The sequence below is a fragment of the Cuculus canorus genome, chromosome 3 (assembly GCF_017976375.1).
Source record: "Cuculus canorus isolate bCucCan1 chromosome 3, bCucCan1.pri, whole genome shotgun sequence".
NCBI lineage: Eukaryota > Metazoa > Chordata > Aves > Cuculiformes > Cuculidae > Cuculus > Cuculus canorus.
Genome location: NC_071403.1, coordinates 77,219,954 through 77,244,511, shown reverse-complemented (window position 1 = coordinate 77,244,511; position 24,558 = coordinate 77,219,954). Strand labels below are relative to the sequence as shown.

The window sequence follows — 24,558 nt, the reverse complement described above, 5'->3', positions numbered from 1 at the left end:
CTAATGCAATGACAGAGAAGCAGAAATGACACAGGCAAAATTCTTCCCACAGAATATACTTGGAAAGCAGCTGGCAGCAGCACTGTGTCTCCCAGCCACAGAGGAGCCAAGAGCAGCAGCAGAACTCTGCAGATTCCTATACCCACAGACAGCACCGCTCACTCGCTACGCACCTGTGTGCCGAGAGCCTGGATATCATGCTCAAATGTTGTGTGCATTCTCTGTAGTGTTTCCACTGTGTTTTGGTCTCTACCAAGCTCTTCAGGCAGTTTCTTATGCTTGTCTTGAATACGTCCCAAGATCTCCTTGGCATCATGGTAAAATTTGTGCAGTTCATAAGAGGCTGCTAGAATTTGTGTTCTCGTGTCAATGAGCTCCAGTAGATCAGCCCAGGCCTCATTGAGTCCATCCTTCCACTCTGCAATTGTTGCAGCATCTGAATGTCCAGAGTTGATAAGCTCGTCTGCCATGTGGTTAACAGTATCAACACGCTCCTGTCCAATGTTCCCAGTGTCTCGGGCGAATTCTCGGAATCGCTCCTGTAGCATCTGAAACACAGAGAAATGGACTCAGGTAGCGCTGTAATTACAAATTGATTTGAGCAAACCAACCACCCATATCTATTAACCATCTACTGCGTGCAGCATCCAGAAATGGAAGGTCAACCAGCAGCCACATCCAAAGAACTTACTGTTACATGTTCGTAGTCCTGTCCCAGCTCGTGGGATCCTGCCACCACCTCCCTTTCAGCAATCCATTGCTCCAGGTCATCCACCTCACGGTTAAGTTGGAACAGCCTGTGTCTCTCATCCAGCTTGCCCCGTCTCTCTTCAGCTAGATCCTTCAGGCCTGCATACAGCTTATCCACTTTGGACTGGCGCATACTGATACGCTCACTGGAAAAAACAGAGAGCAATGAGTCCTCATCGTCCTTGACAAATAATAAAAGTAAACGGGGAAAAAAATACCTACAAGGAATAGAAGTCACTCTTGTATTTAATCCACTGAATGCAAGTTTGCTGCATGCACAAATTTGACTCAGACACTGGACCAACCCTCTGCAGGCACAGCTGAAGGCACTAGCTAGAAACCTTCTCTGCCCTGTACATACAATGCCCCTGGCTTTAGAGAATGAAGCTGAGAACTATGATTATTTGGACCACAGATCACACCAGAGCCTTCTTCCAGAATTACAGGCAGGATCTGGGCTGCTGAGGCAAGCAGCATTTCATTTGCATTTAAATTTTGCTTCAAAGTTCAGAAGCACGTATGGGTTTCCTACTCCCTAAAGCTCAGCATTTCCAAAAGTGATTAATATTTGTGTTTGCCATATCTTTTGCTTATATTTTGTCTAAGCCATGTAGTCCTAGCAAACTGCCTTTCTTCTGCCTCCTATAGTCGATTGTGTTATTCTAGTAGTCAGCTAGGAAACCCACTCTCATCAGAAATTGTGATGACCACAAGAGAGTGCTTTTGAGTTAAATAACAATCCTCCACAAGAGGCAGAGAGTGTCTAAGACAGCCCTATCTTCCTAGCCATGAAGGCAGAGCAGTTAAACACATTCGCCTCACAGTCAAATCAGCCTTGTAGTCAAAGCCAACAGAGAATTTGTTTTGCTTAGCTGCTGCTCTCACAGCAAAACACTTCTTAAGCTTCCTGAATCCTCCCGACAGGAAAAGCCATTTATGAAAGTTAAGATAAATTTACCAAAACCAAGACGTTAATGTGCCCAGACTTGGAGTCTCTGATGCTACTGGAATCTCAAAGGAGACAGACCTCAGGGAGCCCTGCCCTATGGACAGAATGATAAATGACTGTGACCCTATGGGCTGGACATAAAATTGGTTCTAAGAGTGAATATGGACCCTTGTCTCTCAGAATTGCCGTATCTTCACAAGGTTCAGCGGTGCTGGCAGACCTGACACCCTAGCCTGCATAAAGAATACAACAGACATTTATTGGAGGTGTCCAGTACTATCCAGAATCCAGCAGCTGCACACTTTGACCTTGTTCAGGACCCTGTCTTTGCCCAAACCAGGGTCACACCACATGCATCTTGAACTGAGCAAGGCTGAACTCCTCTTCCTCTGTACACTTTACTGAGCTACTTACTCTTTGATGTATTTGAGTGTCAAAACAACCCAATAAAGTGACCAAACTACTAAAAGAACGCACAATCCAACTTAAAAAGGCCATTAAATACCTTTCTGGGTGGTTATCTGCCACCAAAGTTCTGCTGGTCTTTGAAAGCTGGTGCACAGTTTCAGCATAGTCTTCGACAGCTTGTTCCAAAATCTGGTGTTTCTTCAGCATGGACACTGCACTCTGTTCATCCTGTAATGGCGATAGAAAATAATAGCCAAATCCCCTACTCCAGAGAAAGACATCGCACAGCAAGTTCAACCTGGCGTGCAAGCAAACAGTAGTAGCCAGAAAGATTTATAACAAACTGCTCCCAAGTACAGCTTGAAGACAAGTTGTTCTGACAATCACATATTAATAGTGGAGTTCACAGCAAATGGTACCCACAGAAAGCAAAACAACAAGTGAAAGAGTGAATGCAACAACCCCTCTGGGATGTAGAACTAAATTTCATCAGCTGTGCATTAAGCATGTTAGATTTCGTCTTCTGTGAAGCTGTTTGTGCACTGGCGACTCTGCAGGGCTCAGAAAAAATGGAACACTCTTCAGGCTTTTCAATGTCAGCCTGGGTCAAAGAAAAGAAACCCTATGGAGTCCATGCCAAAGGATTCTCCACCAAAGTGCCTGGAGAAATTCCAATCAAAACTTTCTATGCATTATTATGACTAAGAAAAACAACTCTCAGCTCTCAGTATTAACTGGTATTGTCAATAAGCCTTCTAATTAAAATATTTTTTGTGATGTACTATTCATATTAATATTCTGTTTTATTTGCATTGCTTAGCTTTAAAAAGAAAACAAATGCTTTTTAACTAAAGACTCAATATCCGTGAAATGTGTTACACTGATACAAAGCTAAGTTTTATTTTATCAGGGCAACGAATGCAGTATATTTACGTAAACAACAAATAAGATACAGCATTCTTACACCTCCTTGAAAAACAGAAGTTCACCTACTCTTTGTTATGGTCTGATGTTCTTCCAGTTTCACTTCCCTGGGAGTAAAAGCTGATGACTAATGGCATGAACTGAGTGACCATCAGGCCTGTTTCACAAACAGGGGCACCATGCTGTTCCCAGTGATTCAAAACTAATAGAAAACTTGACACAACTGGGCTGTGTTGGTAACTCTGACCTTACAGCAAAGACAGGCACACAGTTGCCATCTACAGTCTGAGGATGCTTCATTGGCTCAGTGCAGCAAGGCCTATCCTCCACACTATCTGAGGTGTCATAACGGATAGAAGAGATAAACATTTGAGGTTTCACAGGGGAATTAAATTTGTTTATGTTACCATTACATTAGTGACATATTAAATTAGGCCACCTGCCACCCCTCTAGCTAAGCAATTAAAACCAAACTAGTATTGGTGTGGAGCTGCTCACTTTGGCTTTCTCTTCTGACATCATGTAGAGCTCCTGCTCGCTCATCCAGGCCTCAGCCTCAGCAGCATCAAAGTAGTACTGCTGTGCTCTGTGAGACTCCTCAAGGCGCTTGTGGCGTTTCTCTGTCTCCTCGATTAGGAGGTTCCACAGTTGCTGCAGGTCTGCAAGTCTCTGCTGAATTGCTTCAGCATTGGGGCTACTCTCAGTAATAATGTTTTGACTCCTCTCAAAAATGTCATCAATACGAGGCTGATGTCCCTGGATTTCCTTCTGAAGGGTCTACATGGGAGAAAAGCAGATTGATGAGACACTGCACCAAACAAATAAGAAATGCCAGTCAGGCATCGTAATTCAAGAGGAGCAACAAAATACATGCCATCAGCTCACAGGGACAAACTGGGGACCATTGTCACCCCTGAACATGCCACCACCCAGTGCTCACACCGCCTTCTCCACAGCACATCATCACAGAAGCACCCATCATTTCAGCCCAAGCCTTTCTTTCCTGAGTTAGTCAGGACTAAGGAGAAATCCTGGGTATGGAACTCTAACAGCACCTACTTACCTGATTTTTCTTTATTAGTAGCTGCACAGTCCTGTAGATTGTGTCCATGATCAGTAACGTAGCTATAGCCATCCTCTCTCCGACCCACAAACTGAAAGCAAGAGAAGAAGAGTACATCTAATTTCAAGCAACCTCAGATACAGTTATGGCAGCAGATGAGAGGCAGGTTCATAAAACATGCAAAAAGCAACATCACTCAAACGTGCTATTAAAAAAGACATCATCAACAGGTTCTTCCTGATAGCTCAGCAACAGGTGGACATTTTGCTGTCGTCTGGGGAACAGGATTTTTTCTTATACTCACAATTTCATCTTCCACATCCCGGTTGAACTGGTGGATTTCTTTGGAAGCCAGCAGGTTTGCCTTTCTTTCATTCAAAGGTTCCAACAACTCCAAAAATTTCTTCTCTACAGTAAGGCGCTTGCCATCTACTTCATCCGTACTCTTCCCTTCTTGGCTTAAAGCCCGTGCCTGGCTTTGCAGCTTCCTCTATCTCCTTCTTACGAAACATCCATTTGATTCTCCAGCATCTAAACAGAACATGGCAAAAAGACCCTGAAAACTGAGGTAAAAAGCAGTTGATACGATTAGGGTACATCAATAGCTCCATAAGAAGAGAAAACAGAAGCTGGTCAGTAGGATCTACCACATTAATAATTCCTTAGCATTCATATTGCAAAGAACTTAAACACAGATTCATAACTGTGGACACCTGCTGATATCCCTCAGTTATGTCTGCTCGTGCAAATGGTGACTTTGGGCAACACAGCTGTATCTGTTCTATTAATCATTCACAAGCTATCCTGAAGAACTTTGGAGCACCGCTAATTGCACACGAGAGCTTCACTGCTCCCTGCTGTCCCTTGCTTACTCCTTGCTGTCTTTCCAGCAGGGAATCAGGCACCGGCCAGCTTCAGAACAAGTCTGAATCAGAGGCAGGCAGCCATGTACAGAGAGGGGAAACGATTGGCGACTGGAGGACTACAGCAGAAGACAGAACAGAGTTATTAATGTGGGGAAGGAAGGCAGTACGAAGTAGATCTTGTATGAAGAAAATTACAGCCGATTTATTTCTGTGCATATTTCTAGTTCTCCTTAAAGATATATGAAACAACAAGAAGAAAAGTAAATAAATTCTTTTCTAAACTGAAAGGATGCCCATCTATTCCTTTGAGAACAGGTATCTGCTGTCTGTCTGCTGTGCAACCTGTGCTCCATTGTAACCTGCTGCTTCTTCAACAAGGATGTTTACACTGGTGAGATCTTTTCCGTAGTCCCTCCGACTGGAATTTGGCTCTCCAAACCATTCAGCCACTTATCCAAATCAGCACAGCTCTGGGTAAAAAGCTCCGCCTTGTTCGCATCAAAGAGACGCTGAGCCTTGGTCTGGGTAGTGGATTCAAGCTCTTCCCACATTTGATGGAGACCTGTCAGCTTTTCTTTCACTACAGCTTCAGTCTCTGGTTTCTCTGCAATGAGCTGCATTCCCTCCTGCAAAGCAAAGAGTAACAAAATGGTACCTCCTCAGGAGCACTCACAGACCATTAGTTAAATTATTCTCATTAGTAAGTCACTCAGGATTCCTCATCTGCTGGCAGCATCAACCACTCATTTTCTATCTCCAATTATCCAGTGACTCTTTCCAGAACATCATCTCCCAGGTCCATCTGTTGCCAGGAAGAGGGTTTCTTGACAACGGGAAGGTCAAGCAATGGGTCCTTTCTCTTCCCCACTACACATGTCCTTTGTGGAGCTACTGGGGACACTACTCGGATGGGAGTGGAGCAGGCTGCCCCAATGCACCAGCGTGACAGCAGAGGAGGGAGCTGCAGCTGAACAAGCTCCGTCTTCAGCTTCCATGGGCTAGTTCACTGGGAGGGCAAGGAAGATTGTACTGTGATGCTGGGAGAGGGAGCTTACGGCACCAAAAACTGAGCTGTGCGACTAAAGAAGGTTATGTTGATGGGTTACTGCAATTACCATGGGTCTAAGTTAATATCGGAGAGGAACAATGTTCCTTGGGAAGTAGGAATCCTGCACCTAGCCCCAGCAGAGCACTTAAGAGATCTTTTTCCCTTTACAAAGATTGTATTAGTTTTGGAAATACTTTCTTTACTTCTAGTTCTCTTCTGCACCTGGCGGTGCTGACAAGGGACAAAATCTATTCAGATGCAAATTCAAAAACCCAGCACATTTAATAGCTGCAAACCACTGTGTAACTTTAATACAGAGATTGTCAGCTGTGGCTTGGTATAAAGCTTTGGTACTTCGCTGCAATCTGATTTTTCAGATGCAAAGGATAAGGATACTTAGCATCACTAAAGATGTATTTCAGTACTAAGAGCAGCCTTCTAATTACACTATTAAGGGTACTGCTATTTGGAGATCACAGAAAAGCCTCTAATGGGATACAGAGTGCCAAAGTGGGAGAGGAAACGAGCAATTAAGCTAACTTACACTGAACAGAAACCCACTGTCAGAGCTAAAGACGAGACTCCTTAGTGTTCCAGAACTGCACAAGAAATGGGGGGAGAAAGTACAGCTCATCACAGCATATTAAAGCTTTCAAAGTAACTTGATACAGAGCTGTGAATCTTAATTAATCACAAAACTGGCTGTACTTCACTTCATGCACTAATTTTGCATGGGCAAAGGTACCCTGATTATAGTCCTGAATGAATGAAAACAAGCATGGCAGCATGGAGCCTAAATTCAGTCATTTGCCTATGTTTTGCTACTTCCCAGAAAGTACTTCTAATTACTAGCTCAAATCACAACACTTGCCCCTTCTACCCACTGGGTATGACAACTAGGTTATGCCTTCCTCTTAACAGATATGAAAGACTAGATAAAATTAAATTGGCAACTTAGCCAATGATTATACTGTGAAAATGTCTTATATAAAAAACACTTATACATCAATGAAGAATAAAATGGGTTACACGGAGAAACAATGCGATAGATACTTATTCTACAGCAATGCAATCTCCTTTTTCCTTAGCTGGAGAGATGACTCAAAAACCAATTCTGCAGAAGAAAAGATTCCCATCTATCTGCATAAACATCATTGATAAAGATGAAGGCATTGTTCAGACGTTTAGTTACCTTTTCAATCTTCTCCAGCCATTCTTTGTTGGATGCAAGTTCTGCCATAAATGCCTGATGTTTTCAGCCATTTGCTATGCAGGTTCCTTGCCTCAATCATAGGACATATCCTGGGCTGTAAGCATCTTCTCATTGATCCAGAGTGAGAGCTGGAAAGGAAAATAGACAAATGTTCATAACAACATTTTCAAGTGGGAAATAATGCAGGGTATCAAAATGCCACCAGATCAAAGATAAAGAGGCACCATTACAGAAGAGTTGTAATAGTTTTAGAGATCACTTTTGTGCTAGATTTAGAGATTGCTTTTACTCAGGGCTCAGTCAAGGATCCACCTCTTTAGCAAATAAATATACACCTCCATTACATAAATAACCCACGACCCAAGCAAGCGGAAACAACTCCACGATGAGCAAATTCAGGTCTCATCCAGCTCAAAAGCAAGAGAAACAGGGACATGTGTCCTACTTATTGGTCGCAGCGTACTTTTATACTGCTTTTCCCTTGCAACATTAGTCAACCTGCTACTCAGGACTTGAATGTCACCTCCACACCCCTGAGGAACCTTACTGACGCCCTGAGGAACCTTACTGATGCCCTGAGGACACGAGGACACTGCAGAAGTACACGCTAATGAAGCAGCATGCAAAAGGCAGTCTTCAGGATTAAACAGAGCCTCAAGGTAAATGTTCCAGGGAAATACTGAATGAGGAAGTCTGAATCTCTCTACTCAAAAGTCTTCAGAATGGAGCCGGGTTTCGTACCATCAATTCACAAACACATTTGTACCTTCCCCCTCCACCCCCCCCAAGTCTTTTATCTATAAAGGTTTACATAAATCAATTTGTTTATTTGTCCCAATCTCCAGGATGGTTTTGGTACTCAGGCCTTTCCTTTTTCCATGATATAAATTCCAAGACTGATTTCATTGTGATTTTCTACAAATACAAAGACACTGAGAACAATTTCCAGATCAACACTAGAGAAAATCAATACTTTAAGAGATAGCTTATTTGCCAAGGGCAAATAGGATGTGAAAGTGACCACAGCAGCCAACGTCAAATTTCCTCCTAGGGCGAGTCTGACTGCTTTATCTATCCCTTAGGTGTGGATAAAACCCACATTCACAGGAACATTTACGGAATTTGAAAAAGATTCATTTTCCACATATTTAGAGTCGCCTACCCAAGTGGAAAATGTTAAAACACATCTAAACTTTGTTTCTAGAAGGGCACTTCAGCAAGGCATGTTGTCCTGCTGAGGAAGCACCCTGGCAAGAAGAGTAACAGAGCAGAGGTGAGACTCACCAGTTCTCTGCCATGTACTCAGGATAAAGGGCAACAAATCCATTTAGCATTCACAAACCTTTTTTAAACTGTCCCTTAAAGGCACTGTTAATCTCCTCTAAAATGAAGAATTTATCAGAGCAATCAAAGAAACACCTCATTAGATCTTGTTATCAAGTCTGAAGAGAAATATGCTCATGTAAATAAAGACCTTCCATGGGCAGCTGTACAAATGGATGTTTCTTCTTATAACAGAGAAGTGCAAATAAAAAATTTAAGGGGGGACTATTAAAATCTGGAATTTGCAGCTACCACAGTCACTGGAAATCAGTATCTCTGGTGCAAAAGCAGATTTACAAACGAAGACAGCAATTCCCTAAAACAGTGTCTCAGATCAACACTTGGAGTGTTTATTTCTCCAGTATTTGCGTCTGCTATCAGTTCCCTGAAAGCTCTAACACTCTGACACAAAACCCAGGCATGACCTAAGGGAAATACAGAGACGAAACTCTTGTAAATCTGGCAGAGCAACAAGGGGAGGTGAAAGAGCACTGACTGCTGCTCTACTTCCCAGACACTGCAAATACTGGAGTTGACACAGCCTATCTTGCGGCGTAAAGCTCACAGCCGCCTGCACTGCATGACAAAACCTGCCAGCACACTCTGTAAGCAGGCAGAAAAACTTCTGACGTGCAGTCTCGCCAAATGCTTTCACTCTGGCATCCCTAGAGAAATTAGCCCAGACAGTGCTGGGACTTCTAAGCACTTACAGGGAAGATCGGTTTTAATTTCTTCTAAGGTGAGCTCTGAGAGAGTAGGGAGTCAAAGAAAACTAAATGAAAAAATTTATCATGTCTCCTCAGGATTTTCTGCCATCACACTTTATTTCATTCACTCAGTGATTTATTGAACACATTCATATTTATGGAATGAAAGAAACAAAAAAAGCAACACCCCAGGATTAACCTGTGACAGTTTATCTGACTACCAACAACAAACTGCTGCGTTTTCCCTCGCCTGTGACCTGGAGAAAAGATTTATCGTTGCTGAGCACTATCCTGGCAGCTCTTCAAGTGCCACTGAGCCTGCCTGCCGCCTTGCCTCTGAGTCAGAGGCAGGAAGGAGCCAGGGGCAGGAGGCCACACTTACAATAACACTTCAGTGCAGAGTGACCACTGAGGAAAGTGGCTGCCCTGGGGAAGAAGCACACTGCAGAAAACACTCTTCCTTTCCTCAAGTTACAGACGGATGGGAAACCATCCTGAAGGTGGCGGGCAGGAAGGCCAAAGGATCATTGCCAGGTGAAAGGGAGACTGGTTCAAATCTGTTTTCTAACAATTCTCAGCTTTACGGCCGGTGCTAGTGAAAAAGCAAATGACAAGGTATTCCCTTGGCTCCCTTCCACCGCACAGGACAGGGGCACTCCATCACACGATCCCTCCAGCCCAGCGTAGGTATCAGTGGGCACTTTGTAATCATGCTAATGCAAATTCTAAGTCTCATTATGGCTGTCTTCTCAGAAAAGCACCATTCAACTATGGTCAAGGCTAATGTCCTCTCAAAAAGGACTGGAGAAATTTGTAACGTTTCGGTATTGTAAGTTCTGTCTTTGAACCCTGCCGTGGAGACATCCATGCTTTAGTGGCTGGAGACAAATAATCAAGGGGAAAGGCATTCAGGCAGCCAGACACTAGCGCTTTTATGTTTTTCTTTTTCTTTCCATGATACAGGGGAAAGCACAGATCCTAGAAACACAACCGCACTGTCACAGAGGCTAAGAAGAGCTCCAAGAGCCAGGGAGACTTTTGTACTAGAGATGTTACAGAGGAAGGAAAAAGCTGCTGCTAATAACAGCACATTTTTTGCTAATTTATCATGTTTTCACTACCAAGGAAGGAGGAACTTAAGCCAAGTTCATGGCTAGCTTACGCAATGCAGGAAAACAGACTGCATCCAGGCAACCAAGCAGTAAACATCGTTTGCCCGGTTTATGATCCTCATTTTGTTTGTTTCTTGCATGAAATCCCAGCAGTGCAATAATCCATTCAGACACACTGCAGTGTCTTCCAGTCTCTTGCAGCTGGCTAAGAGGTGCAGCTCATGTACTGACTCTTGAATTTACAAGCACAGCTTTGTCACAGCCAGTTCTCTTTGCAGGCTTCAGATAAGGATAGCTAGTTTTTAATGCATGTCACAGGCAAGGCTCTTTAATATCTGTCAGGACTGCACGAAACAACCTGAAAATTATGTGATTAATTCCTTTTGCTAGGAACAAGATTATTCCTAGCTTAGAATGTTGACTTCAGTGTAAACAGTCCATGTAAGTCACTAGAAAATCTGGAAAGGATATCTTTTTTTAAATGCTCTAGTACTTAACAATTTTAAACACACGCAAACTATCAGACAAATAACACATTAAAAATGATCCAGGTTAATCCTGCTCCCCTCTTGTTCCTAATTTCTTATTCTTCTGACAATCGTTTTGTAGAAATCACTTGAAATCTTCTGCCACATACAGCTGTGGACAAAATTCTTGGTGCGTTCAGTGCTAATCCCACCAGACTCCATATGGTTAATTTATACCACAGCAGCAAAATCTTCACTGCTTTTAGCAATTCTCCCTGTCTTTAGCTTAGATGGCAAAAGGAAATTCAGTTAATGTGAGTAAAAAACCAAACAATATTTTGTTTGGGAGGGGTAGGGTTTTTTTTTAGTTGTTTACTCCACACTAAATACTGCTGGATGACTTGACTGCAAAATGTTGAGTATTCCACTCCTTGTAAAACATGGGGTAAGAATGCTCTTCTGCAGGATGCAGCTTTTAGCAACAGAAGTGAAAAGACGTTATTTACCTCTTGACAATCCTGAAGAAACTTTTGAAGATCTCTGTTATCTTTCAGTCTCATCAGAAGTTCACTGGCCGCTTCACGGTTCTTCCTATGTCTAGTTAAAAAAATAACAGCAGAGAAAAAAGCCTTGAAATAAGCATTTCATTCAAACATATGATATATTCATTCCTGTGTCCCCTTTGGGATACACATGTCGAATAAGTATGTGATGTGTGCTTTGTACTGCTCTTCAAATGAAGGACAGTACTTCATTTTGAAGCTCAGACATGCACATGTTATTTAATGTGCTTACTGAAGTGCAGCATCCACTTCTTTTCGTGACCAGTTAAACACACAGGGAAATGTTTGAAATCAGCGGGATTTCATTGAGTGTTATGTACAAAATTTGATCCACTATTTTCAAGAGCACAGGAAGGTTCAGACTGTCTGCCAAGTAACACAAGAAAACTATCTGCAAAATCGCAACAATAAGATTGCATATTACGTGGCTCTTGCTGTGTGTACTTGCTGTAACGTTCTTTATAATACACCTTCGCTATAGCTCAGCGTCGCCTTCCCCTGAACAAAGCTCGGGTGGTTTATACAACCTTCCAAGTGCTGTTTTAGCAAACAACAAACATATGGGACACACCTGCACGCTTCTGCAAATAGAAGCCTCGTGTTGGAACATATTTTTAAGACAGAAGAAAAGGTTAGTCTAGAACCCCTATTTTTAATTCACAACTATTTGCCCCTTGAAGGATGAGTCACTCTGGCAGTCCCAAAGGTCTTGCTGGGTTCTTCAGTTAGACATGATGCCTGAAGAGCTGATTCCCAAGCTACCTCTGAACACGTTTTTAACTGATGCTTAATTTGGAGTAGTTATCCCTGTCCTTCAGTACTTTCATTATTGATGAGGTGATTTAGGTGGGGAGACAGAGTAAAGAAGATAATTTTACGTACTGTCCATTGTGTTAGGTATGTTCATATTTCACCGTACAAGGCCTTAAAGTGAAATATTGCTGCCCTTTGCAATAACGTAAGATAAATAAGGTTAGAGAGAAATTATTATAAGGGTGGCAATTTATAAGATGATCTCAGCACATAACGCAATAGCTAAATAAATCCATATTAGTGGAAATCTCCAGAGACTCACGATACTCCAAAGGACTATAAATTACATGTTGATGACAACAACTGGATTAGGACATCACTTTTGCTGATCTACAATAAACTACCACAGGGAGCTCTCTGCTATGAATTTCCTCACTTCAGAAACACAAGGAATACATTTCACATAAAAGCAGAAGGTCTGTAGGCAGAGGAACAGAAGAAAACTCTTTACAGAACTACAAATTGCTTCTCTTATGTCTCAACAGCTTCACCTGAATAACCAGGCAAGCAGCATCTATTTAGCTGTACATCAAGAAAACTGATTTACAGATCAGATGGCAAGGAAGACAAACATAACTATCAAAGCAAGAGGCTGGACTCCAAGCCCAGGTAATTCTGAAGTTTTGACAAGCGTTCTCTGAGAGAGCACAAAGGAAAGGACACACAAGCTGTGCCTCGGGAAAAAATCTCTGTAAAATAGCTAATATAATTTGGTTTCATTCCGCTCTTTCTTGGCTGTTTTTTATACACCTGGGCAAATACAGTGCATTACTCAGGTTGCTAAAATGAAGCAAGGAATTATCTGAGTGATTTTATCACGATGATTTCATAGATTTAAGGCTAGATTATATTCTCAACTCATGTCTTCAGGAAAAGACACGAGCTGCGAAATTGAAAGGAGAATATTCATGACATTTGAATAGAGTTAAGATTAAGTACAGAAGTTCTTACGTTGAGAGTTTAAACAGCTAACAAATATATCACCCAAAGACTGCTGGAAATACTAATTTTGCTAACTTTAAAGGGAAACCATGCAGGGATATCAAACTGATGATGATATAGCTTGCTTTCTCTTTTTTTCATTTATCCTCAGCATAACAAACATGATCTTTGATGCTTAGAGCTATTGCACTGTAAGAGCCTGTTTGATTGTTCAGATCCTGGAATAAGACTGAAAGAATATTCTCTAAAGAAGAACAGGGCTGAACTGTAACATAGTTTAAACTGGACACTTGAAGATATGGTAGTAGTATTCCAAGAATGTACACTGCAGGAATAGGCAGGTATTCCTGTATTTTCATCACAGATTTGATGTTATTTTTTCTGCGAATGAAAGGCTTTAAGGAGTCATTTAGTTCATTCTCCTGACCCAGACTGGCTATACCTCAATATTATTAATTCCTTGTTCATGTTTCCCTAAATGTTTCTTTTAAAAGCTCCAATAACAGATTTTGAGTTTCCTGTGTGTAACTACCCCTACCACTAGAAAGCTTCTCCTATCATCTACTACCAGTACGTTAGAAGGGTGTCAGGCAGACGGACTAGAGAAGAATCCTTCACAACACTAATTTTTATCCAGATCTTAGAAGAGGGTGGTGTTAAGGAGGCTGCCTGGTCACTCTGCTTCCCTGGCTGCGTGTGTGAAGGCCCCAGCTGAGCCAGCCGGGAATGCTGGGGAGGCAGACAGGCTGGACTGCAGCTCTGTTGAAGGCTACAAGCACTCAGACATCACTGGAGGGTGAAGAAAAGCATCAAGCTTACTGCTTAGCTGCTGATTGCAGTCATCACTGTCAAGCCCCTGCTTTTCCAAGACACACACAGCAGAGAAGGGCCAGAAGCTCAGACCGTATCACACTTAAAGGTTCTCAATGACTGCTTCTTATTGATTTGCTAAAAGTTGTGGAAGAAGATCTCACGCTTGCGCAAAAGAGTTTGCTCTACTGAAGAAGCAACCTCAGATCCAAACGTCCAAGCTCAGCCAGACCTGGTAAAAGAGTGGATAGGCAATGTACCATAGTCAGTTAAAACATGGGGGCATCTCCCTCTGTGGCAACATTAAGAAGAATCTAAAACAAGAAAATGAGATCCGTTCAGCACAAGGAGGTGTCTGATTCAAATTAATCCAGAGCAGAGCACTGAAGTTTGCCACTATGTCCTACGCTGTCTCCCCAGAGGCCCCTGAGAATGCTAACAATGCTGAAAACTGACAAAACCACTTGCGGTTTAACTGTTAGCCCTATGGGTTTCAGAGCCCGTGCAGGAATAATAAATCTTACATGTAGCGTGAATGCAACTGCCAGCTAAGAATACTGAGATACATGCAAGGCTATCATAGCACCTCTGGCTGTTCCAGCAAACAATAGGCACTCTCCTTTCTGAATGGGCAGGAATAAAAATTACTGCTGTTCTCTGTTGAGCAGAAAGCTGCACAAACACAAAAGTTGATGAAGGACAGTCCCAGATCACAATCTGAGTCAGATCTGCCACTGTCTTTAAACTCAGTCTCCTTTGTGAAATCAGAGAGGCCATGTGTAGGCATACAGACTAGGGCAGTCCCCTTACACTCTTCCAACAGAAAATGGAGGAGAACATACTTTCCCTCTGTCTGGCAGAAACAGCAGTAGTCACCAAAGCAGGGACAGCTGCACTGGGGAGACCAGCTTCTGGGTGGAAGTGTGGATCTGCTGGAGGGTAGGGAGCTCTGCAAAGGGATCTTAACAGGCTGGACCGCTGGGCTGAGGCCAATGGCATGAGGTTCAACAAGGCCAAATGCCAGGTCCTGCACTTGGGGCACAACAACCCTATGCACTGCTACAGACTGGGGGAAGAGTGGCTGGAGAGCTGCACGGAGGAGAGGGACCTGGGGGTAATGGTTGACAGCCACTGAACATGAGCCAGCAGTGTGCCCAGGGGGCCAAGAAGGCCAATGGCATCTTGGCTTGTATCAGAAACGGTGTGACCAGCAGGTCCAGGGAGGTTATTCTCCCTCTGTACTCGGCACTGGTAAGACCACACCTCGAATACTGTGTTCAGTTCTGCGCCCCTCACTCCAAGAAGGATGTTGAGGCTCTGGAGCGTGTCCAGAGAAGAGCAACAAAGCTGGTGAAGGGTCTAAAGAACAAGTCTTACAAGGAGCAGCTGAGGGAACTGAGGTTGTCTAGCCTGGAGAGGAGGAGGCTGAAGGGGGACCTTATTACTCTCTACAACTACGTGAAAGGAGGTTGTGGAGAGGAGGGAGCTGGCTCTGCCAGAGGAGGTTCAGGCTGGATATCAGAAAAAAATTCTTCACAGAAAGAGTCACTGGGCACTGGAATAGTGGTCGAGTAGGCCCAGGGAGGTGGTTGAGTCTCCTTCCCTGGAGGTGCTCAAGGAACGGGTTGATGAAGTGCGTAGGGACATGGTTTAAGGGAGTGTTAGGAACGGTTGGACTCAATGATCCAGTGGGTCCTTTCCAACCTGGTGATTCTATGATTCTTTCCTAGCTGGAAAAGGCAGCTACTGATAGCTTCATTCAAACCCATCTTCTTCCTTCACCCTTTCTCTATTTACATATTCGCATTTGCTCTTCCCTATGAGCTGCAGAAAAAGACTGTGCTGAAGTGTTTCTCTCCTATTGCACAGCTCCACTCTACTTTTGCTCTCTCCTCTCCTTCCTTAGCTTGATATAGATGTGTCTATTTAGATGGTAAGCATTTTAGGACAGTGTCTGTCTACTCTGTCAATGGACAGCAGGGTCTCCTCTGGAACAGCTTGAAAGCACAACTGTAAAAAACACTATTAACAATATTAAAAACTACAAAGAGCTCCATATGGGAAGTATGAAGCCATTGCACATATTTGTACTTGTTTGTTTTGGTCCTTTGTTATACATCCAGGTGGAGCTCGGTTGGGAGAGCAGTTTTTGTCAAACCAAAGAGGTTCCTTTGCTACCACTCCCACTACATCCAGCCTGAAGGCTTTGTTCTTGAGGCTTATCAGCCTTACAGACTCCAAGAGCAATTGCACGGATTTCCTGAATAGCAGCCCACCGGATGGTTTTTGCAGTGCTCTGCATAAATAGCTTTGGAATTGAGGAAACGTTGAAAAAGAGCGGGCTTAGAAAAAACCCCAGTCTCTCAGACTTGCCTGTCACTCAGAGTAGGAACTCCAGCACTCATTCCACAGCCAGGGCTGCAGAAACCTCTCTGCAGAGCACACAGGACAGAGGACAAAGCTGTCTCCCACTCCAGCCACCTCAGAAAGCGCTGGAAGAAGCAGCTGACCATTTGCTACTATACCCTTGGATGCCATCTTTTAGTATTCCAAAAGTTGCAGAAAGACCAGAAGACCAGGATCAACTCCTCCTGCATTCATAAGTGGATGGGAAAACTTACAGCACAGGACACTGGAAGTCAGAGAGTGTAAATAAGGAAAACTTATTTTCTGGCTTTCACATTGATTGCTTTCACATGATCTCCTCTTCCTGCCCTTTGCAGATTCTCTTTGGGATCTAAAGAGAGTCAAGCTGATTAGAGAGAGAATGAAAAAATGAAGAAGCCTCAGGGTCAGGTGTCAGAGGGCTCAGAGCCCCTCAGCAAGCTCTGGGAACAGGAATATCTGCCTTTCTTGGAAGCCACGAGCTACAGCTAAAGTGGATACGTACAAAGAGGGATACATCTGCCAAAGTACGAAAGGCACAATGTTTTCTGAAATACTTCAGTTCAGTTTCTCCTTGGAGATAAAGGCATCAGCATATTTCTGAGATTACTGGCTGCAGGAGGTCACAAGTCTGACAGAAAGGTCATCAGTAACATCTGATATGAAAGTTCTGTATGAGCTTACTGCTGTGTTCTGATAGTCATGATTGAAAAGGGTCTTGAAAGACTCCACTATTATTCAAACCAAAAGCAGAAAAAAATAGGAATCATAGACATCAAAACTGAACATTCGGTTTTCAAAGAAAAAGAAACTCTTAACATTCTACAGCGTCCATGCCACAGCTAAAGAAACAAAGCAAAAGACCTGTTCTAGGACGAAAGACACATTTGTACCAATGCTTCCTAATCTGACTTCAAAAGGGCCAGACAAGTTGGAAAAGATGATCAAAGCCAAGTGGGTGGGGTAGATACAATGGCAACTACACTCTTGAAGAGCCACATTCCTTCATCCAAGGAAGGACAGGAATATGAGGAAGGACAGGAATACATTATTATCATTAAATCAGGTAGGAGGTAGCAGAGAAAACTAAGACTTGTGGAACCAGGTATAGCTAAATAGTACAGTTCCCTCCATAACATAAAGGCTGTTAATACTCCAAGAATTATATAGCCAAATTCCATGCAGTGAGATCATTACCTAGTAAGTCTCTAGAAAATAGGAGAGGTATTTAATTAAGATCAGCCCAGCACATTTTGGAAACATTACAGTTTCTGCTTTTCAACAGGACAAAAAAAACACTCTGCAACAGACATTTTCTAATGTGTTACTTTGCCCTTGGATTCTGGTAAAAGGTCATCTCTTGGAGAACAGAATTAAAATATGAACAGCTACACTCCATCATCATTCTGACCTTACCTGTCATCAATAGAGTCCACTTTCTCCTGGATTTTATCAGAGTTAATATTCCCATCACTAACTAGCCTCCTGCCAGTCTCTACGACTGCATTGATCTTTTCTTCATTGGCATCCATCGTGGTCATGAAATCCTCCTGTTTTTTAATAGCAGCTTCTGCTCCTTCCAAGGTAGTGGGCATTTCTGTGTGTGCCAAAACATACTCCTGTGATGAAACCATAAACCAGAGAGAGAAAAGTATTACACTCAGGCTATGCTGTCTGCTCCAACAACAGATTCACCACATATGAAAAGAACCATCTTGAAAGAACAGTTAAAAGTAAATACAAAAAACAAGTTAAAATTTAAAAAAGGTTAATTAATCTGTTTGTAGCTCTCCTGCCAAATGATCTTGTTTCTTAATTGCTTACAGTATAGGGTGTGAAGCTGTAGAAATAAAAATAAGATTTAAGTTGACCACTTGCCTGGTTATTAAGAAATGCTTCTGCTTGCTTGGTATCTCTGAGAAACAACTGGTAGGCATGAGACTGGGAAAGGAGATTTTGCCTGTTCTCCCACATTTTGTGGAGCTCATTCCATCCAGTGTCCAAAGCTTGTAGGCGCTGGCGTAAGAACATGTACTGAGCGTCAGTCTGTCCCTGTGTCACCATCTCACCCATGTCCCTCATTTTCTGATAATCTTCCTCATAATTGTCGATTTCATTCTTAATATTCTCATGTTGAGTGAGCAGCTTCTCAGCCTCTGTCAGTGTGTTTGGCATATCTTCCGATGCAATTGCAGTCTGCGTTCTGGATAGCCAAGACTGGAAGTCATCCAGATCTCTCAGGAACTGCTGCAGTTTGCTTGCCTCTCCAAGGGACTCTTCCCGGTTCTTGAGGGTGGTCTTCATTTCTTCCCATACATCATTGATTTCTGCGAGCCGTGAAAGGATAGCCTGTGCCTGGTCAGGATGCTCAGATTCCAACTTTTCTGCCTCTTTTTGCAGGTCACTTAGCTTGGCTTCAATGGCTACCAGGTCACGCTCCATGCCTGTCAGCTTCCTCTGCAGGGCCATCACTCCAGCCAGATCATTACCCAGATCTTGTGTGGATTCGATCACTTTGGTCTTTTCTCTAATCCAGGATTTGGTTTCGTTACATTCAAGATGGTAGTTCTGGATACTCAGAGCAGAGAGCAGAGCATCCTTCTTCCTATCTACCAGTTCTCTGAACTGGCTCCATCTGAAATTTGTGAGGAGACAAAAGCAGAGAAATTGAGATTCATATATAATAAGGGAAAAGGCTATCACAACATCATTGAGTGAGCAGTTGCTCACATTAGCTTGGTAAGCCACGAAATAACTTGAATATTCATGGAGTTTTTTTCAGTCCTTCACGTATGATCAATAGTTTTAGCAAAACAGCCGTTAACCAAGCCATGGTATTTATTAAGAGTACGACAAGTACCGGCAATCTTAAAAGTATCATTTTTCCTCAAGTGAAAAATTGCTAGCTACGTCTAATTTTCACACTAAATGTACGCTGTTGGATTATTTTGAAGCCAACAAATGAGTGAGTTTAGATGAAATTGGTTTCTTTTTTATTATAGTAGTGATTACAGTAAATTTCCAGCTCTTAAATAAAGGTGCTGATACACTCAGCACCCGACTGAAGTCAACAGCAACACTCCACCTGTTAATGAAATGTTTGAAAAATACAACTCTTTTTCCTTCTGAGGTTTTAAAGGCCCACCTTGAAGATAACCCTTCAATAACAGTATCAGAATATCTTAAAAAACACATAAGAAACAGAAATGATCCCACTCTACTTGTTTCAGTGTCCTGTTACTGAGCGTGAGGCTTTCACTTACCTTGTGTTGAGTTTATCTTGCTGCGCTTTGATCTCCTTCTCACTTGGATGGCCACTGTGCATTAGCTGTCTAGCAATTTGGTTCACTACCGCAACACGTGATGCCTGATTGTTCATTTCTGGTTCTAAGCTTTCAAATCTGGAGCGGGAAAAAGAAAAATCAAATCAAAAAAGATCACATAGGCATTAGAGAATCTGAGCCACGAGCAAGGTGAGAAAGGTAGCTGGGGTAAAAAAAACTTCCAGTCAGTATTCCCCAAACCTCTTGGTAAAAGCATTCTCACCTGTGCTGGATCACTTCCAGGTCCTCCAGTTTCTCTGGAATCTGCATATTATTCAGCCACTTCTCCTTTTCGTCAATCCAAAGCTCACAAGCATCTGCCTCACTGAACATTTTATAAAGAGCAAGGGTATCCTGCAAGGCCTGTTTACGCAGCCGAGTCAGCTCAGCAACCTCTTTGTATCTTTCCTCTATTCCGGACAACCTGCCTTGCACATCTGGAGATCCAGCATGTTCCTGCGGTAGAGCCTTTGCTTGTTCATGAAGCGAGTCAATGATTGGCCGGTAGCTTGCAATCTCTTCAGCCACATCTTTGTGTTTCTTGACCAAAGACTGAGTGGAATATTCATCATGGCCAACATCATTGCTGGAGACAATTTTGAGGATGTCCAACATCCATGCATCAATATCATCAGCATCAGCCTGGAACTGGTGAAGGAGAGAGGCTTCCTCCAGACGCTTCTTCCTAATGGCAGATAACTGTTCCAAGTTAGCCCACTGCTCCCTAATATCCTTAATTCTTTCTCTGATTTTCTCAGACCCAAAATGCTCCTCCGCAATCATGTCTTCACCTTCTTTTATCGCCTGCTGAAAGTGGCCACTACGACCACTCATTTCATCTTCAAATGCCTTATGTTTACTCATGAGACGTACAACACTGGTTAAGTCCTTCCCATAGTCATCAGATGACAGGATCTGTTCCTTCTCCCTGATCCAACCCTCTTCTTCAGCCATTTCCCAGAAGAACTTCCAGAGGCGCCGGGACTCCTCCAAGCGGGCCCGGCGCTCAGCTGCAAGCTGGCACAACTCTTGGTAACAGAACTCCATGTGAGCAACACGGTCCCTGATAACCTGTGGGTCACATGGTTTGTAACCTGTTCAGATAGAGAATGTACGTTACGACTTGGACTGATTCATTTTCATCTCTACACCTGGGGCACACAGAGCTGTATGAATCTGAATCCTTTTTGTTCCATCTACAAAGTTTACATAAAAGAATTTATACTCAAGTCTCCTGAAAGTGAGTGTGAGCTATTTAAGCTCCACCATACAATAATAATATAGATCAGAAAAAATGTTCTTCGCATAAAACCAAAAAAAGAAACAAAAGGAAAGCTATTCCTGACTGCTTTCAGTGAAATAAAATTCACTACTCCAGTTTTATACCAGCTTCACACACACAATTGCACAAAATTAACATAATTTACTCTAGTTAATGGCACTGGTTTAGCGGAATTGTTTTTATTTAGCACAATTTGGAATAGTATCAGATTGGGTCAAATAATTTGTATTGTTGCATTAGAAACACAGAATGCAGAATTAATGGTGACTACTACAAAGTTACAGCAGCTGCTGGTTTGAAGTGTGACATCCCATGCAAAACACAATGCTACAACGAATTCCTGAGCAGGTACCTGGACAAATTAATCATTGACATAGCGAGTAAAGAAGGAACAAATTAAGCTGGATTCTTTTATTCTGGTGTTGAATTGAAACATGCCTTGCAGAACTAATGAGGCTTACAGATAACCTCATAGGTAATTAAGACAAAGAAGGATGTGTTGGCTGCTAGTTACCTTCTCCATCAGTGGCAAACTTCTGAGCAGATGCATTGACCCCTCTCACTCTCTCAGCCTGAATAGCAATGTCAGCTTCCACAAGAGCATGTTTCTGCAATAGGTCTTCAACTCCTAACAAATGTTTGCCGTAGTCTTGAGAAAGCAAAAGCACCTGATCAAGACGAAAAAGGTATAAGACAGGCAGAAGGCCATAAGCTGTTTGTTTCTTAATGACTCCAGGCATTACACTATTCTATGTTATTACATTGATTTAAATCCAGAGAAAGACTTGGCCCATAAGAGCCATTTCAAATGGATAGAGACATAGCTGATAAAAATTTGAGCCAAGATTTTTAAAATGACTGCCAACCATGAAGAACTTCACTGCTTTTTAATGCAGTTTTAAGTCTAGGATGAGGAAAGGTTAAGCTAGCTCAGCAGCACCAATGAAAAACACTCAGTCCAGGTGCAGTGAGCTGCCACTGAGCTACACACATCTTTCTCTCCTCCAAGAGCTTCGAAGTTCTGCTGGCTGATGGACAAGAAGAAAGTCATGGTCTTTCCCCTCCCAGATCCTAGGAGAATAGGCAGGAAGACATTCATGCTTTTACAAGCATAGAGGTGAAGAGGTGACTTGTTCCCCACGTAAATTGTGAAGAGGGATTATTTAATTGCTTTTCACCAAAATTATCATGCTGACCCAAGCATGGTGGCCAAAGCCCTTTTGCAAGAGGAACAAAGCTATGAAGTAGCTTTTTATAGGAGTAAAGTTGTTTTTTTTCCTTTACTCGTTTTAATCTTTATTTTTAAGGAATCATCATAAGGTATGAGGAATTTGTTTACTGCTCCTGAATGTGGATCTTCTGCATTCATCTATTAAACCAGTCTGGTAAAACGAATCTTACAAATTTCCAGAAAAGGACATCTACACCTCTCCAGAATATTTGGTTTACATTCACAAATGGCTAACACCTACCTTCATCTCATCCATCCAGTCCATAATGTACAGCATTTCCTGGAAAATCTTTTGCAGACCAAGATTCATCTCCAGCCGCTGTCTCCGTGCCCTAAGCAGCTCCAGGAGATACTCCCATAGGCGGATAACGTTGTCTTTTCTCGCAGTAATGCGTTTGATATCATGGTAATTCTCAGTCTCAAGCTCCTTTGCAACTGCAACCACAGCCTGGACTCGTTCTTCATAGGCTGCAATGTCTGTTTCAATGGCCTCGTGTTTTTTTGTTGCAGCCTCTACTGCTGGAAGGTCAAAGCCAAAATTATCCTGTAAAGACAGAGATGCTTCTTCAGTAATGGCTGTTGAGGAGGAAAGCCCTACTGCTCATAACAAGATTTCCGATTGTGCAGAATACACTTGTTAGCACATCTGGGATGTGAAAAAGCTCTGAAAAGTCTTCTTTAATAAAATCAGAGATACTTCTGATAACCAGAGAACCACTTATACAATCATTTACTACCATTGGGGAAAGAATCATGGTGGCCATCAGGATTATGCTGAGGTTTTCGATTTTTTTTGAAGTAATCTCTAAGATATTAAAAAATAAAATTAATTCCTGGCCTGATTCCACTGGATTAACCGAATCATTCAGATAAAGAAAATGTGGAGTGTGGGCGGATATTTCCACATCAGTATCTCATGAGTACAGACTGGAAAGAGTCAAGGAAAAGACATCCCAAATGCATTAAAGATAGAACATACAGCACATACACATACACACAAAATATACATAGACACATACAGGCTACAAACATAAAGGTACATAGATTCAGTAAAATACGAAGCATAGGGGAGGAAATGTTCCCTTTGCAAGAACAGTATCCTATAATTGCTCATGGGAATCATCTTAGTCACACAAACAATTTTTGAAAGCAGCACCTGAGAAACGAGACGCTGATTTTCACTCAGCCAAGTTTCTCTCATAGCTGCCTTGCGATCAAATCTGCGTGCAAGTTGTTCCAGTTTCTCTTGTCTGATGAGCTCATTTCGCAGTGCCAGTTCTCTTTCATGTTCAGCTTTTTCCAGTCTTTCCCAGGCCTGAAGTTGTGGAGAAAAAAACACAAGTCTTCTAAACACACATTCTTACGGGATTACGATAAATCACATCTTCTTTGCATGAAATCAGGACTGAAGTCACTAGAGCCAAATTTCACAAAACTGGCTTGTTTATTTATATGCCAATAAATTCAATTTGTATTGGCTGACCTTACACCCTGTCTGCTAATGTAAGCACCTGACTTAAAATTTGTTCTCAATTCATTCATTTTCTGAGCAGGAGGTATAAGACTTGATTACCTCAGATGGATTTTCTTGGGTTCATTTGGTTTTTGCCTCCAACAAAGCCTAAGCAAACCACCTGGCTCCAATGCGTAAAGGAGCATTTGTTAAAACAGTCTTCTCAGTGCTACTCTCCTCCTTTAGGAAATGAGGATTAGAGATCCATGCCCCTTCACCTCTAAAACCAACACACAACTGTTTTTCTTTCTTAAATTCACTTGGGGAAAGAAAACAACTGCAGAATTCAGTTACTTTTGGTGCATACAAGTCCTTTTTCGCCCCAAGGCTAAAAGTTATTCACATGCATGACATTAATATTACAAAACCAAGAAGTCTGAGAAGCATTTTGAAAGCCAGCTAATAGCCTTTCAGATCTTCTTACAAACAACAAAAATACCCACAATTAAGCACAAACTACCCTAGATTCTTCTAAATCCTAACAGATGTGAAACTGCCTGAAACCCAAGTATTTTAGGCATTCACAGAGACGAGGCTTAATGCAAACAGGAGAGCTGTGCAGTTTACGACTCTGCAGGATGCAGAGCAAGGCCGCAGACACTCACAACAGCTGCTCCGGGAATGCCAAGCATGATCAAACACAAATGAGGAAAGCTCACAGCGTTAAGTTGTTTGTTGTCCTTGAGAGAGCTTGTCAGCTCTGCTGCTGTTCTGCCAGCCACACCAGCATAAAAAATAGCTGCATAAACCCTGAGAGGGAACCCACGAAGTCGGTTACGGTGCTTCCTTTATTTTCCCATGCTGTGGGCATGGGGGCTGAGAGGCAAATCGGAAGAGCTACAATACCTAGATAATGTTCATAGAAT

At 42.4% G+C, this 24,558-nt stretch overlaps 1 protein-coding gene across 1 annotated transcript in view; it reads right to left on the bottom strand.

Moving 5' to 3' along the window:
- Nucleotides 1-143: 143 nt before the first annotated feature.
- The window catches only part of LOC128851864 (spectrin beta chain, non-erythrocytic 1-like), a 123,555-nt gene continuing 99,140 nt past the window's right edge, over nt 144-24,558 (bottom strand). Inside the window, 24 exon segments of the mRNA XM_054063951.1 lie at nt 144-548; nt 692-896; nt 2,205-2,335; nt 3,530-3,808; nt 4,095-4,124; nt 4,126-4,151; nt 4,154-4,211; nt 4,399-4,578; nt 4,580-4,600; nt 4,602-4,625; nt 5,320-5,337; nt 5,339-5,380; nt 5,383-5,586; nt 7,201-7,263; nt 7,265-7,294; nt 7,296-7,349; nt 11,337-11,427; nt 17,760-17,962; nt 18,222-18,978; nt 19,607-19,744; nt 19,890-20,760; nt 21,463-21,616; nt 22,421-22,723; nt 23,336-23,494. Of these exon segments, the coding sequence (XP_053919926.1) occupies nt 159-548; nt 692-896; nt 2,205-2,335; nt 3,530-3,808; nt 4,095-4,124; nt 4,126-4,151; nt 4,154-4,211; nt 4,399-4,578; nt 4,580-4,600; nt 4,602-4,625; nt 5,320-5,337; nt 5,339-5,380; nt 5,383-5,586; nt 7,201-7,263; nt 7,265-7,294; nt 7,296-7,349; nt 11,337-11,427; nt 17,760-17,962; nt 18,222-18,978; nt 19,607-19,744; nt 19,890-20,760; nt 21,463-21,616; nt 22,421-22,723; nt 23,336-23,494 (4,431 nt within the window). The 3' untranslated portion in view covers nt 144-158.